The sequence below is a fragment of the Heliangelus exortis genome, chromosome 12, assembly GCF_036169615.1.
Source record: "Heliangelus exortis chromosome 12, bHelExo1.hap1, whole genome shotgun sequence".
In the NCBI taxonomy this organism is placed as follows: domain Eukaryota; kingdom Metazoa; phylum Chordata; class Aves; order Apodiformes; family Trochilidae; genus Heliangelus; species Heliangelus exortis.
The window spans coordinates 14,015,922-14,032,323 of NC_092433.1; the positions used below are offsets into that span (position 1 = coordinate 14,015,922).

Here is a 16,402-nt window from a genome sequence, read left to right on the forward strand (position 1 = left end):
ATACAGCTCAACAAAGCGTACAGTGCTGGCTGGGAACCATCAAATAAAACCAAAAAACCCTGCTGTTTTGTAGGATTTTGCAGATTTTTGCGGTTTTCCTAAATTAAACAGCTTCTACATAAAAAAAAAGAGAGGCAAACACACACAAACCCTTCTGTATGGATGCTTGTTCTCAAATACATTTTTAAGCTATAAAACATTCTCTGCTTACTTTGATTTTTCAAAAAAGAAATAAAGTTGACACGTTAAAATCTGAGTTTCTATATAAAGCAGCTTCGTAAAACACAATATCCACACAGTGTGCTGCTTTTTTCTGTCCCAATTCCAAGCCCCTGCTAGCACAAGCCACTAACAGTATCATTGGTTGCAAGGTTGCTCACTAAGATGCAATACAGTAATGCATGCTATGGAATAATTCAATTATACTTGTTATTAAGTTGACTAAAAAGCTGTCACAAAGTGGGACTCGATAGACTTTAGCTGGCTCTTTTATAGCCTATACATTAAAAAAAAAAAAGTAGCTAGAGTTTGCATGGGTGTCTCAGTTCCGAGCATGGGAAGGAGCAGCTCCAGTGTTATCATCCCAGGGGTAACACACTGGAGAAAACACACTCCCTGCCTGAATCCTGCTAAGCATTTTTGAATGCTGATATCATACATCCAGGGCGAGGTTTAAAGGAGCACCGGGAATGGAAAGAGCCTCAGATCAAGAGAAACGAAGTGACCTGGGACGGCTTAATCTCGCATGCACCGCTGGCTGGTGCAGGCAATGGCAGTGATTGTGTGGGGCTGGATTGCAGGGGGGAGAAAAGGAAAAGAGGGATTGAAGGCGCTGCTGGAAATCAGACAACTCCTCATTGTCCGTGCAGGGGCACATCTGTGCGCTCCGGGGTGCCCCGGCCCTTCCCACGCTCCTCGCAGCCCCCACTCTCAGCTGGCACCCACGTGGGCTGCGGCTCACAGGGAACGTCAGCACCTTCAGGTTCTTCCTAACGACCCACAAGACTGTTACTCCAATTAACCAAGGCCTCTGAAATGAAGCTGGAAGGCAGCTTCAGCTCAGAGCGTGCTAGGTGACTCGGGCGCAGTTATAAATGTGCACAGACTGTTCCCGGGCAGGGAGCAGAGAGGCTGCTTGGAAAATGACTCTTTCTGGTGCCAGGACGCCTCACTGCCTGCAATACAGCACCACGGAACCTCTTATACAAAACCTACCTTTGCTACTCACATCAACCAGGAAATAAATATCTTTCACCCAGTGCCTGCCCTAAACCAAACATCTCTGACGTTCAAAAGCACCGGGGGGATGATGCTAGCAAGGCTTTGCTGACCTTAACGTAACGGAGCAATCAGTCTGCCTTCTTAGAATGATTAATGGAAAATCTCCTCTGGAAAAGAAATCAAATTAACTGTCTTCAACCAAATGTCTACTGGAACACGAAAAGCTGTTCCAATAAAGACATTTAGGAGGGAAGAAAACCCCTTACGAGCATGTAAAATCCAGTGACAGATCTAGGACTTATTTTATTAAGACTCTCCCTAAAATAAATTAAATGGAGCCTACTTAAACAAGCACTGCAGCAAAGAAACCTTGCTAAGGGGAAAGGAGGAGAGGCTGGAGGGCACATGCAAGTGCATGCTTGCTGCTGTGTGAAGCTCATGTATGGGAGTAAAAAAGGACAAGGGTTGGCTCTGAGGAGAGATGTCCAAGCTAAGCTCCTCTCCCTCCTCCTGCGTGGCTCAGAGCGGGCATGTGGGAAACAAAAAGAGGCTGCAGAAGGATGGTGAATGCTGTGTCCTCTCAGAAAGAGAATTTGTCCCTTCCTAGAAAATATGCAGACAATTGTCATTACAATTTTTCCAGCAAAAGTCCCTGCAGTGGGACTGACTCCAGGTCTGGGTCTGAGTCCTGCTGAGACAGCCAAGGGCTGCAGCAGAGGCTGCTGCGAAAGCTGCGCTGTTCCTACTCCTCCAGAGATGCACGGGGAGAAAAAAAAAAGCAAGCTGCACTTCCTTGAGATCTATCTGCCTAATTGTCTTCATTTCACAACTCACTTGGGAAGGGGAGGGAGAAGGGGAAAAAAAAAAAAAAGGAAAAAAAGCAAAAAACAACACAGAAGAAATAGCTCAGTGGAGGCCATATCAGGATGGGAGTGGGAGAGAGTTAGTGCCCTAATGAGCAGTCTAGCTGTGTGGGAGGGAAACAGGTTGTTGTCTGTCTCAGGGAAAGCAGTGAGCACGGCTGCAAGCAGATATTAGATGGGAGCCCAGCGTTCAGCCTGATATCCGTTCTTCCCCTGATCCTGCAACCCGTCCTCCTGTGAGTAATTCCAACTCACAGTGAGTAGCTCCACTGACTCACGACCAGGCTTTTGGGTCTGAGGAGGGGAAGGAGAAGGGAGGGTGAGAAGGGCCTGCTTTTGGCATTTGATTGTGCTGTGCAAGGCTCACACTCTAGCAAGAAATGCCACGATCCTGCAAGCGCGCCTTGGAAAAAGATGCCAAAATTTAAGTGAATAACCCTGCTGAAGGCAAAAGCTTTCATTTTAAGAATAAGCTAATGCCTAAGTGCCTGCAGAGGACTTGCTGAATCGACTGATCTAGCTGTCAGACTCTGTTTTGTAGTTTTTTTCTGTACATTCAGGTGTGATACCCAGCTCCAAACCAGTAGGTACCAAAACATATGCTGAGTTGCCTGTGGATCCTCTAGTAAACCAGTGAGAAGTGCTCAGTCAGATTCCTGGAAATTTGTACAAGCATTCTGCTGAAGTCTGAGACTCACACAGTGCCCTGCATCCTAATTATTCAACATTTCTGACATTCAGAAGTCAGTTACCAGCAAGAGTGATCACCTCTGGAAATAGGACAGGCCCGAGCTGTGTCCCTGAGGACAGCATTCCTGCTGGGCTCTGGGCTGGGGAAAGGCAACTGAAAATCCAGCATCAGCAACATCAGCCTTAGGGTACTGATGGGGCTTCCTAAACACCCAACTGAGCTGAGCCTGAGGGACAGGACCCAGTGCCTGAGCCCCAGCTGAGGGCTTGTGCCTGCCTGGGGGCAGTGGGAAGGAGATGCTGGCTGCTCTGACAGTGGAGCCATAGCTTCTCCTTCGCTGCCAAGAGAGGAGCTGGAAAGACTGTGCCTGTGCACTGAGGACAGCACAGGGCAGAGCAAAGCCCCAGCCTTCCCCGTCACTCTCTCACTATGCCTGCCTGGACCCCACCGATCCCACCCTGCCATCGAGATAAAAAACCCGCCTCCCATGCTGAGACAAGAGGGCTCGGTTTCTCATTTCAGGAGAAAATACTCCGTCTGGTACCCCGGCTGTGACACAGACCTTCGAGGAAGCCAAACATACACAGTGACAGTGAAGTGGTAAAACTGCCTTCTGCAAAAAAGCACCGTGACTGCTGCCGCCTGGGCGGGCTGTATCACTGCGTGATTAAGTTCTTACCAGACCTCTTGGTAAAGGCAACCTTCCTGATCTGATAACTGCCAAGGACAAGCCAAATATGCAGGGTCAATCTATGAACATTTAATCCCCAGAAGGCAGATTAAGTGTATAATTGACCCATATAATCCATGTATCATCTCCAGGGAAATGTTTTCTATGTCCGGTTTAGGCAGACATGAGGCCCATAAGAAAGCGATCAGAGACACAGTATTACCAGCACAGTGGATTTCATCAAAGTTAGAGATGGCTTTTTAATCACTGATCTCAGAGACTGCTAGATTTAAGCAGATGAACTAGCACTAAGCACATCTGTTTTAATCCTTATCTTCTACTCAGGCTGGTGTCTTCAAGAAGTACAAGGAGGAAAAAAATAAATTAATTTTTTTTTTTTTTTTTTTAAGGTCCTCGCAATCTTAGGAGCTTCTCTTGGTGTTTTGATCTCTCATATCAAAAGCATGTTTTTGTTTTTTTCAGTAAGATATTGAATTAATCATCAGAGAGAAAAATGCCATCTGCGCTATTTAGGGACTGCATCAGGATGCTGGAATTTGCAGGATCTTGGGGAGCTCACTTGACGTTCAGGAGCCTTTTGTGTACGTGCTACTCGCCTGAGGCTGGGAAGGAAATATTCTTACTATGCTTTACATCAGTGTTTACCAATGTAAGAGGAAGAAAGGTTGGCATTCACACCCTCTACTAGTCAATCATAGACTTTCTGGATCACATACGTTTTGACGGGTTGAAATCTATCCTGTGAGTATCTAAGGGTGTGTGTAAAGATACACACACATCTACACACACGCATAAATAACTTCCACCAAAGGGCACAACCTTTACAAGTAAAACTCCCACTGCCTTCAGACAAAATTATGGATATATAAACTTGAATCCTATGAAACAGTGAGTGTCCTGAGCCAAAGGGGACCTGAATTATGCAGGACTGAGCTGAAGACTCACAATTACTCGGAAGGTATTTTCCCCCTGCCTTTGCCTCGTTGTTCCCATGAACACTCTCATTCTACATGTCAACTCTGCCCCCTTTCTGGGGAAAAAATGATGAAATTTTACTTTTCACCAGCCACTACACAGAGTTTTTGATCCAAAGCATCACAGGGGTATAAATCCCAAAGCACCCACTCATGCACAGGAGAGCAGGGAGCCCCAGCCATGATGTTATTCTGAAAATCTTCTGTTACCACTGCTCTCTACCAACCGGCCCTATTACAGTGTTTTTGCTTTAAATGTTATTAAATTACTGAGCCAGGCCAAGTAAATAAGTCATGTTATTCTGTAGTAAACAGCACTGCCAAAAAGCTAGTTAGGTTTTGATTACCAGCAGAACTCCACAATCAATCTGTTCGTTCAATGATCCCAAGAATACAGATTTTTAAAATTCAGATGACTCTATTTCAGGGCTGGGGAGGGGAACCCCTGACTAATTTTCAGAATTAAGAGGATTAGCACACAGACCACACAGAAATATTACAATAATCTTCTACAAACACCAATATCTCCCAAAGACCATTACTCTGTTCTGCAGGTGCGAGCAGGGGATGCAATGGAGGAGGACAGATAAAAAAAAAAAAAAAAAAGAAAATGAAAAAAAGACATCTAATACAAAAGATACACACACAAAAAAAGACATATTACATCAGCTCTGTTGAAAAATGACCTAATGTGCTCTGCAGCCTCTGCTCCTGGTGGAAAACAAAGGGGAAATGAATGGAAACTCTGGGCAGGACTGCAGAAAAACAGGGGAATTAGGAATATCTGGGGTGCCTGCAAGCACCACCAAACATGCAACAGAAAACCTTGCACTTTGCAACTCTGCTCTTGCACTACTCCAAGCAAAAAACCCTTCTCCTTACTGTGAGTGTCTTTAATGTGATCCCACTGAGACCAGAGGAACTGCCTGCAGGTAGATTTAAGCTGTTTACCTGCCACTGCTGCACATATATATTAACATCCAACATCCAAAATCTGGACTTAGCTTTTGGCTGGGGTAAGCCAGCATCACTGCACTAAGCCAGCAGAGGAGCTGACCTCTAAAGTGTTAATAATCTCATTGCCTGGAAAAACTCTGCAGCTAAGAGGATTGCTCTGCTGCTGTGCTGAGGGAAGCGAGAGCAAAACCCAGCCCAAGTCTAATTCAGCATCATAAATACCATTTGTGATTATTCCTTGTATTAAAAAGATGGCTAGCACCTAAAATGTCCTTGGAAAATTTAACCACTGGTGTGGAGACCATAGGAGCTTGAAGTCCCCCTGGCCAGGCTGTTTTGCAGCATTCGGTGAGTTGGGCAAAGGGCTGCAGGGCTGTGGCTGAGATCAGGCTCAGCACAACAGTGACAAGCATTTCTTCCTGTCCTTACCAAAACACGGGTAACACAGCACTGATTTAAATGGGGTCTGGGCCTGGGTGACCTCCCACGTTCTCATAAACCCTTCTGCTACAGACCACACGTGCTGAGAGCTGACTTCAGGGCAGTTTGCTTCTGCAACCTGGCAGAGATGATACGGAACTGATACAAAACATAATTGTAATTTTTGGGTGTCTAGGGCTTGGCACATTCCCCTTCCCTCCTTGCAAGCCCAGGGCCCCACAGCTCACCCTCTCTGCAGGTACACACTCACCTACATGAGGCACGTGTTAAGGAAGATGCTGGTGGCACTGGGTCCTCACGCTGCCTCACTGGCATGGGGAATGGGAATAGGGATAGGAATGGGAACAGCTCCCACACCCTGTGGTTCCCAACTGCAGCCGGTGTGGGTCAAAACAAGTGGAGCAATGGAAAAACCCTACTCAATTATTTTGTTCCCCACTGACCAGGGAGACTTGAGGAAAGGAGGGAGGGAAAAAAAAAGTTATGCACTTGCTTTCCACCAAGGTAGCTGTTTGTTGGGTTTTTTTTTGTTTTGTTTTTTTCCATTAAACTGTTAATTTGTTTAAAATATGGCTTGGTAAAACTCAGTATGAGCAGATCAAACTGAAAACAATATTTGTGCTAATTACAGCCTCCTAAAAATTGGAAATAATGGCCCAAAGGGTACAAACACACCAACTGTGAATCATAGGGAAAGGATGAGGGAAAAGGCAGTGTGGGCATTGAAAAGAACAGTCCAGATGAGCTCTGGAAATTTAGCTGCTCATGGAATAAATTTCAACACAAACGAGCAATGCACTCGCAGGCCTGCTGCAGATGGAAGCGACAGTCTTTTGTTTCATGTTTTGTTTTTTTTTTTTTTTTTTTTTCTCCCCATGCCTGCTTGATGGGTGATTTGCGTCTGGTGCTCTGCGCTGCAAAACTCTCCCCGGAGCGAGCAGGGCCGGCGCCCGAGGAGGCTCTGCTGTGCTCCCTGCATGAATGAGGCATTCTCAGTGGAGATGGGTCATGCTAGTAGATGTACACAGCAAGATTATTTGACTCTAATTCATGCCACTTGATATAATGTGATAAAACATTTGACATGAGAGATAAGTTCCATTTTAATCCGGTAAGGTACGGGGGAAAGAAAGAGTGGGAATTGTAAAGGAGGAAGAGGTTTCTAAGGGACAGGTAATGCGTAGAAAGAGAGGTACTGAGTGAAGGAGGAGGTTGGCTGGGGAAAAAAGCAGCTTTCCCTGCACACTGAAGAAGCAAACGAGCGAGTAAGGAAAGCGAGGAAGGAAGGTTGTTACAGTTCCAGAGCTGGGAGACTGAGAAATGGCACTGCTGAGAGATGAAAGGAAGGAAAGTGGGAACAGAAGCTGCTTCAAACAGAAATCAATATATGGACAAATACCCTAAAGGAGACTAAAACACTAATGCTACAGGCTGGCTGTCAACGCAAAACCTTTGCTATAGAACAGCTACGAGGACAGAAAGGGTATAACACAAGCAACAGAAACAGAGATATCAGTTAACATGCATCCAAATCCAAAACAAACAGGCATCACAGGTCACCGTTCTCTTACAGTCCAATGAATTTATCTTATGCAACAGAAAAATAGCTCTCAACATCTGTGTCAGTTCCTACCATGCCACCTTCACCAAGGAGACCACATCTCAACTTCACCTGTGGTGTCAGATACCACAGGATGGTCCTCCTGAAATATGAAAGGCTACTCCTTGTCAGCTTTATTTTGATTAGCTTTTAAAATTAAAATTTAATACACGTGATTCACTGTCAGTTTTGGTGTGCTTGTCAATAAAATGCACTGCAAAATGTACAGAAGAGCTGGACCTTAGCAAGTACGTCTGCCAAAAACCTGGCTCAAATTTTAACAGTGAGAACGATGACCAAGATGTTCTGTTACAGAGAGATTTTCCACAAGCTTAAACACAGTAAAGAGCTCTCTAAGATGCTGTTCCCTTAAAGTCCACGCACAAACAGACCAAGACACAGTAGACTAGAGTAGAGATTTAAAGCAGGCAGAGAGCAGATACGAGCCTTAGTCAGAAAGAAAGGAAAGATTTATTTATTTTTTAAAGCTATAACCAATAAATTTTCTCAAAATGTGACTTATCCTCCTGTCTTATTTTGTCACATTTTGGGTCTCTCCTTCTTGTTGTCCAAGGAGGAGGAGGCATTTACTTACATCAAATAACCTTTCTATATACATCTCCTCATTGACCTTATCACGCAGGACATCCTGAGAGTGGCGGACAAATGTCACATAGGCATCAGCAACATCCATCCCTGGCTTCTGCATGGGGGAGAGAAGAAGAGAGAGAGAGAAATGTGAATCAGGGTGCAGGGGGCAGCTCCTCTGCATAGCCTGGGTGCTGCTTTTCCTTCTCCATCTCCTGCTGTCCTCCTGCCCCTCTCCCTTTCCTTACCTGATGGACACCGAGTCCCACTGCTTTGCCCAGCAAAATCCCACGTGCAGCACAAGATCATGCAAAGACACATATATGCTCTTTCTCTTCTTTCACCTAGAGCAAAGCCACTCAGAGAAACAAAAAAAGCTCTTCCTCAACATCCCGATGCTGGGAAGCTACCTTGGGTGCTGCTGATCTAATGAGTGAACCAGCAAGCTGGGACGGGGATTTGTGCTTTTCTTGGCTCATCTTCTCTACACAAGGTTTTTGAAGGTGGAAAGAGCTCAAAGCCAGAGCTGGGCTCTTGGTTCTGCTTCTACAGTGTGAGGATGCATGCAGTAAGCAGCTGCCATTGCAGGAGGAAAGCCAAAATCACCTTCCCTTTTCTATGTAGACCCCTGGCTTTTACTGCTGCTCTTAGGAATAAATTGGGTAAATGGTAGGTCAGGGAAAGGATGTCTACATGAATGTTTAAGCTGCTGCAAAACTGCAGGAAGCCTCCCCATGCTGTCACAGCTCCCTGCAGGCTTTCACTGATTTTAAACAGCAACCTACAAGCATGCAAGAATTTGGACTAACAGCTTTTATTTAAAGAAAACTGGAACGGAAGGGAAAATACTTAAATCCTGTCTAAGTTCACATTGCTTGATATACTGGAATCAAACTTACCTCAAAGCAAGCCCATTAAAATACTGTAACATCAGTCATTACTAGAGCTGCCACAGTATCTTAAATTCCCATGGCACATTGTAAGTTTGTTAATAACTAGTGTCATTAGTTTCCATTATTGTGATTTACCTCAGATCACAGAGTATCATTTCTCTGCAAGATACGATTGTCAGCCGCTGTAAATTGAAGTTAGTTAACACATCTGTGTAATTTCCAGGGTGAAAATGAGGACAGTTTGGAAAGCAGTAGGAAGGGAGTTTTTTAATACAAAGCAAACAATTATCAAGCAAAGGGCCAGTGCTTGGCCCTTGGGAAGCCAGTAGCATTTCTTAACACCTACTGCAACAATGACAAGGTATTAATTTGAAAAACAATGAGGACAACACGAATGTGGCAGTAGTCAAGTGTTACACTTTCAAGCAATTTTCAGCACACTGATCGTGCCCATTTCAAGGTGGCATTAAATGGATTGGTTTGTGCCCAGAAGATTGCAAAAGCATTTGCAGAATGAGATTTAACTGATGCTTTTCTGTTCAACATTAGGATTTCCCCTCTCTCCTCTAAAAGAGAAGCCTCTAACAAAACAGGTTTTTCTTTCTCCTTCCCCTGAATAGGCCGTGGCCAATGGACCATGGGGCATCCTCCCACACAGACCTGGGAGCTGTGCAGGGCTGGTGGTTGATTTCATAAAAATTTGGGGGCTGTTGAAGAAGCCATTGTAACGTGGCTATGTTTCCAGGGAGAGGTGGGGAAACAACCAAAAAATAATCAAGATAAATGATTTCTACTCTGGTTTCCACAAGAACCAAATTATATGACTGGTTCCAAGGACTGGAGCAGACTCTGCTCTTCCTGCATGGCTGCAATGCTGAGGACCCCCCAAAGGTCTCCCAGGTACAATGAGAAAATGCTTCTGTAAAAGCTTAAAAGGGTTGTATAGCATTTTACCAAGGTTGTTCCCTAAAGAAACTTTAATTTACAGGAACACAGAGGACTCAGAGAAGTGCATGCTTTGCCTCAGAAGTTACTTAAAGTAAGTGTTCTGTGCTCAAATTCCTGATGAATAAATATTTAAGATGCACTCAAATGACTAGGAGTTTCAACTGAAGATCTCCACATTTTCTAGGGCTAGAAAAGAATTCTGAGTCTCTCTTCCTAACGTTCCTGATATCTTGTTTCTATTGATCCAAGACAACAGGATGCCAACAGCTCTGCACTGGAGTATTTTAAACCAAACAAAATCTCTTATTTTTCAAGAGTTTGTGTTTCCCACACTGGGTGAAGGATACAGCAATGTGGTAGGAAAGGTTTCTTTTGGGCTGAAGGAATGGAAACATCAAATACAGGTGATGTGATCTAAGATGTATGATAAATTTTTCATGTCATTTAAGAGCATCCAGCGCAATCATATGCACATTAAAAGTACTTAGAGATATTATACACACAGGTCATCAAACTCAATTAAGTTAATCTTGATTTACACTGCCCAGTCTAACTGGATGCAGGAACTGCTGGGGTATATTAAGATCTACTCTTCATTTGTAATTGCTCAAGATCTTTCTGCTTGTAAATGTTACAGTAACCCCTTATTCCAGCCAACATTTATAGGTTACACTTAAACTCAATTTAAATGTAAATTTCTGGCAAGTTAAATACTCTGTTAAGGCCTCTTTTCATTATGAAGCAAGGTCTAATTAGAGGAGACGATGTACAGTTTTCCTACACCAATTACAGAAAAATGGAAAAAATTATTTTCATTAACAATTTCCCAAACACATGTTGCTTGCTCATCGCCATTTCCCCAAAGTAATAAAAAAGTCATTTTCCAAAAGAGTAAAATAAATCAACAATTAGAAGAACAAAAATAAAATAGATTAGCTAATGTGTTAGATGTGTGTTGGCTCAGTTTTAACATGTCTGGACCTTTTTGTTTGGAAATTATACTGTATTTGTACAAGTCCAAATGAAGAATCAACAGAATGCACTGCTCCCATTTTTTTAAAAATGTGATTCAAGCCAATTGCATAAATATGGTACCTTTTTGACACCATCTGCAAACTATTGCCTAAACAGCCTCATAGGTCTCCATAAGGGGGTAACTGCTCATTATTAACATCATGGAAATACTCTTTCCAGTGCAAATGTTAGAAGTGTGAAGGCCTGTGGCTCAAACTTGGCTGCCAATGCATAACACAGGTTGCTACACATGCCATAAACCAAAGCACAATGCAAATTACTGTGACAGAAGTTGTTTAAATTGTGCTTACGGGTACATCCACGTATTTAGAAGCAGCCTTCACCTGTGAAAGGAACGAGAAGAGAGTTTACACCATTAGTACATTTTCAGCTCTTTGCTGTTTCTTTAAACACCTGTAAGAGCTTCTCCAGCCACCACTTGGGACAACACAATGCTGAGTGGGGGAGACAGGGTGATAAAAACAAAGTTTCCTTTCTAAAATAATAGGTAAGGGTCGTATTTTTGTTGTTGTTTTGGAGAGGTAAGTTTACTGCTGCTACAGCTCTAATAGCAACAGATGATAGCGTGGGAGTTGTGTTTCTCCCTCTTCTACTTCGGTGAGCGGGGGAAGATGGGGTTCAGAAGTAGACATCATTATTTTATTTGGAGGCCTCGCTCTCTGCCTGACGCCACGTGGCTCTGAAGGCAGCACACATCTCTCCTGGAGCTGCATCCCAAGGACCTTGGGAGCTGCCCTGGCAGTGAAGGCATGAGGAGACTGGCAAGCACCTGAGCCAAAATGGCCAAAGAAAGCACCTGAAGGACCCCAATGTTGGCCCTACCCATAGTCCCCGCAGTAGCATATTTCCCCCAGCTTTGCAGGCTGCAGTCTGGGACATTATTTTGCCCACTTTGTGCTGTCCCTGCCACTGGCAGGAGCTGACAGGAGCTGGCAGGAGCTGGTGGGCTGTGCTGGGGCAGCGTGCTCCCACCATGCTGCAGAGAATTGCCCCAAAGCTTTTCTGCTTCCCAGACTATGAACAGCCACATTAGAGTTTGCCCTGATTTTTGCCCCCATTTTTTCAAAAGATGCTATTTGCAGGAGGGTGTGGGAGAGCAGACACTGCACTCTGCAGGGTCCTCCCAAGCCAACGGGGTCTGCAAGACCCCAAATTTACTTTGTCTCTGGTTTGTCTCTGGTGTGCCATGCAGCAGGGTGCACATCGCCTGGCACAGAAGGTGGGGTGGTCCCCAGTGCCAGGGCCACCTTTAGCAGCTGAGCAGTGCCCAGCTGGCCAGAGAGACCTTTTTCCCACTGTAGCATAAGGCATCGTGTCTAGAAAGAGTCCGGCTGGGATTTTCCACAACGTTTCTGCCTTTAATTAGGGTAAGCGTTGCCGGCCATCTTTGTTTGGGTGTAAAAGCTCACCTGCTTTTAAATATTTCTAAAGCTACCATTAAAACAGCCTAAATATAACACGCACACAGTTGCATCTTGGGATGAATAAATTATGTGTCCCGAATGAGAGAATGAATGTATGTGTGAGACAGAATGTGAGAGTGGGTGGAAGCACTCATATGGTGTGTGTGGGGGGTGCATAATTAAGCACAATGAGGCGATACAAAAGACCAGACTGGTGGTAATTGCCGAGGTGAACGCTGCACACATTGGCAGTGCCTGGGTTGCTGAGCTGAGGGGCAAGAACAGAGGGAAGGGCAGGAGGAGGGTGTTGGAGTGCTGGCCGCTGCCCTGAGACCCAGGATCTGGCTCTCCAAGGGGCTGGAGGGGGACGGGGCACGTCCCAGAATGCGAGGTGACAAAGGAGGCAGAAAATCAGTGCCAAGCCCTCGCTCCAAGGGAAGAGCAAACGCACGTCTCTCCGGCAGGTATCCCTGTTCTCAGCTGGCTTCCTGGACAACTTGCCCTTTTTCATTGCATTTATCCTCACAACTTTGCTGGGAGGTGGCAAAGCACTCTGCCTGGATCCCTGGCTGCTGCTGAAGGGGAGAAGAAGAGCCCCAGCCTCTGGGTGTGAAGGCAGCTGGAGCCTGGCCAAAGGTGGCAGCTCAGGAGGAGCACACAGTCCCCCCAGACCCATGCCAGCCACAGGCAGGGCTACCTGAGCTGCTCTTTTTCTGAGCAGCAAAGCTAAAGAGCCAAGAGGAAAGCTGGGAAAACGATGCAGCTCAACAGCCCCCAGAACTGAAGCCGGGCTCCATGCTGGAGGCTGTACCGTGCCACGCACCTGGATCTTCAAGTACTTTACCCCGGGCACGAAGCAGTGCAGTGGCACCCCAGGAAACCTGAACTCTGAGCAGGGATTTAGCACTCTTAGGTCCAGCTTACCATCCCCAACTCTAGCTGCCTCCATCCCCAAAGAGGCGACAAGAATAACTCAGTCGGCTTCCTGCAATCTCCCCCCTCCACCCACAAAAAAACTGAGCTGCTTCTTCTGCCCACTCCCCTTTAATCAGAATAATTACTTGTTTTTCTTTAAACTCAGATTTGGCTACATTTAGTGAAATTTCCAAACTGCCGGATGTTGTGTGATTTTTGCTAGGCTGCCGTTTTTCACAAAGTATGTGACTTTGCCATGAAACGTCTCAGTTTACCATACAAATTTTGCGCAGAACAAAAATAAGATCTTTTACTTCTGCCTCCCTCGGGTAATATGCAGTCTTTAGTTTTAATTACCGTAGGTGTAATTCTCCACCTACAGAGGCCATCCAGATTAAAAGTGGATTTTAGCAGCAGTCATTCCTGTGACTCGGTGGATCTACACATGCAGACGCCCAGCCAGGGCCTGGGCTACTGCCACCGAGATGCACTTAAATGTAGCAACAAACAGGCCAAATTTAGAAGGGTATTTTCCTCTCAAAGTGCTCTGCAAGGAGAAGTGGCTAGTGAGAATTTATTAGGACAACAGATGCATTAATTTTATCTTGAATTTCGAGGCAAGAATTAGAAATGAGGATATCCTACTAGGTGATAAAACTGTCTGTCACAAGACCCCCCGAATACATGTCGCTCACAGAGTGCCTGGAAAACACACCATGAAAGAAATCGGTGGAAGGGGGTGGGAGACTAATGCTTTCTAGAGCTCAGCGGCTTGGACCATCACATTTTGTTGTATTTGTTCAGACAGGGAAACCGTGGGAGGTGGTGCAAGCATGCTGTAACAAGAGAGAGTTTCTCTATTTATCGTTGCAAAGACTAAACACAGCGAATCCCATTACTACTGCAGGGAAGGCAGACTCTGAGCCCGGTGCCAAAGAGGTCGGGGCTGTTCCTCAGCCTCCTCTTGTGGCTGGTGCTGCCCAGTGGCTCCCAGTAAACAACTGGGACAAAGTGAGAGATGTCTCTTGCCCAGAAAGGAGCAATCCTGCTCTTCTGCAGCCTCCTTGCTGGGGGTGAGGGCTCAGCACCTTCCTGGGGATGTGCACACTCCATGTGCAGTACATATTTGGATGCAAACCCTTTCCCAGATGGAAACTCAGGAAACTGAAGCTGTGAAGCTGGGCTCAAAGGGCTGTCAGAGCAGGACAGGCATTTTTGCTGCTTCTGGGGCAGTTAATTGTTGGTAAATGTTGGAGGAGCAGCAGAGTGAGGATGCTCGGCCCCCAGGCATCTCATGAGCACCCAAGAGCCTGGCATGGCTGGGGGGTTCAGTCAGCAAGTGAACGAAGCCCTGCTCAGCAGCATCAACAGTAGGATGTGGTGGGAGCAGCACAGCATCAACTGAGGAACAGCTTGGATTGATGGAGAAGGATGGGCTGCACGTTACACTGCCTGTCTGCCCAGGCTGATGCTGGGACTTCCGATGCCTGAAAAGCTGCCGCCTCCACATCCTCTGCTGCTGGCAAACGAGCATCTCCCAACTAACCCTCAGCAGCACTGGAAGGAGGGAAGGTAATGACTCCGAGCCATCTCCTGCATCCTCCCAAGCAGGGTGAGCACAGCCCCGGGGCTGTAACCACGCAGGGTTTATCCTGGGAGAAAGTCTGCACTGCAGGGCAGTGCGTGGGACACCCTCCCTTCCTCTCCTTCTCCAAAGTGCCTACGGCACACATGACAAGTTGTGACACCTAGTTTGGACTTCATGGCAGCCTGGAGAAGTTGTCAGACTGTGGGCACACAGCTGCCTGTGAGCAGAGTTTCTCAGCTCTGCTGGTGAGCTTTCTTACATCCATTCTTACCATCCCTGTTTCTAAGCAGATCCAACAAAACTGCCTCAAACACAGCAAAAAGGTACCAAGAGTAGCAATTACCAGACAACTATGAGCAGCTAAGAGGAAATGTTACTGCAACTTTCCAAGTAGACGCAGGCACTTGGGTGCACCCCCCTGTCCTTGAGCTAAGCTGAGAGAAGCCATGCTTGCAAACAGATGCTCTGGTAAACTTTCTGGCATGCATTTTCAGAAGACCTTTGAAAATCAACTGTCCTAAGAACCTGCCACAATGTTTTTCCAGAATACAGTTCAGATTGCTAAACCCTTGTGGATACTGAGGTCAGTTTTACACAGACAGTGCTCTTGTCCTGTAGCTTTCTAGGAAATACATAATGGGATGAGCTGTGGATTGGTTCTGTAGTGTTAGGTAGAAACATGTCATGAGAGACACTTTGTGCTGCATAACCTCACGGCATTTCTCCCATCTTATTATCTTTCAGAAATAGGGAGGCACTCCTTACATTGCCCTTATTTTGGATTTTACTTCTTAAGATGGTCACTGTTATGGCCAGAAGAATGAAAGAAACACACCTGTCCCACAAGGTGGCAATGAAACAACTTCTTCAGCAAGAGAAATGGAATGCACAATGCAAAGAATTTTTTTTTTCATACATATCCTCAACAGAACAAACTCCGCTGGCTCCAGTGGGACCAGAGACATCTTTACACTGTGCTACCAGAACCAGGCCCGTGCATCTTGGGTGTTTATATTCCATGTATATGCACACAGATAGTGCATTCATGTTGGGGTTTCAGTGTTCAAACATCACAGAATGTCAGAATTATTATACAGCTGATCTAGTCCTGGGAAGAAAACAGAAGAAGGAAAAAAAAAGTCTGTACTTACAGTAAATGACAAGAAAGAAGAAAACAAAGTTCCTTCATCATATCTAGACAGTTTGGCCAAGACTCCTTCCAAAATGGTGACAAACTATGGAGACAAAAAACAATGCAATTATTTTTAATATTTGAACAAGGGTGTAAAAATCAACATAGGCTTTGAAGAAGTCAGTAGAGCTCTCAGCACTGCTAAAGGAACAGACAACCTGCCCCTGAGCACAGTGAGTCAGAGGACAGAGAGAAAATTGTATTGCATTTTTGGGTGTTGTGTCTCTCTGGGTGGGAATCACCCCTCGATGCCATGGGTGATGCTGGGGACAGGAGGTGGGTGAAGGGGTAGCCAGCACAGCCTCTTGGGATGGGGAAACTGGTGGTTCTTGCTCCCAGTACACAGTGTCAAGCATGCAGCTAGCTGGGTATTCTTGCAGAAGAATCAAACTGGCATATGTT

At 45.6% G+C, this 16,402-nt stretch overlaps 1 protein-coding gene across 20 annotated transcripts in view; it reads right to left on the reverse strand.

Moving 5' to 3' along the window:
* Window positions 1-16,402, reverse strand: part of CADPS (calcium dependent secretion activator) — a 203,323-nt gene that overhangs the window by 13,685 nt on the left and 173,236 nt on the right. For all 20 annotated transcript variants that reach the window (XM_071756190.1, XM_071756188.1, XM_071756187.1 and 17 more), the window contains 3 exons: window positions 15,960-16,043; window positions 11,193-11,225; window positions 8,034-8,141 (listed from right to left, as the gene is read on the reverse strand). In XM_071756190.1, coding sequence (XP_071612291.1) covers window positions 8,034-8,141; window positions 11,193-11,225; window positions 15,960-16,043 — 225 coding nt within the window. The remainder of the gene's footprint in view (window positions 1-8,033; window positions 8,142-11,192; window positions 11,226-15,959; window positions 16,044-16,402) is intronic.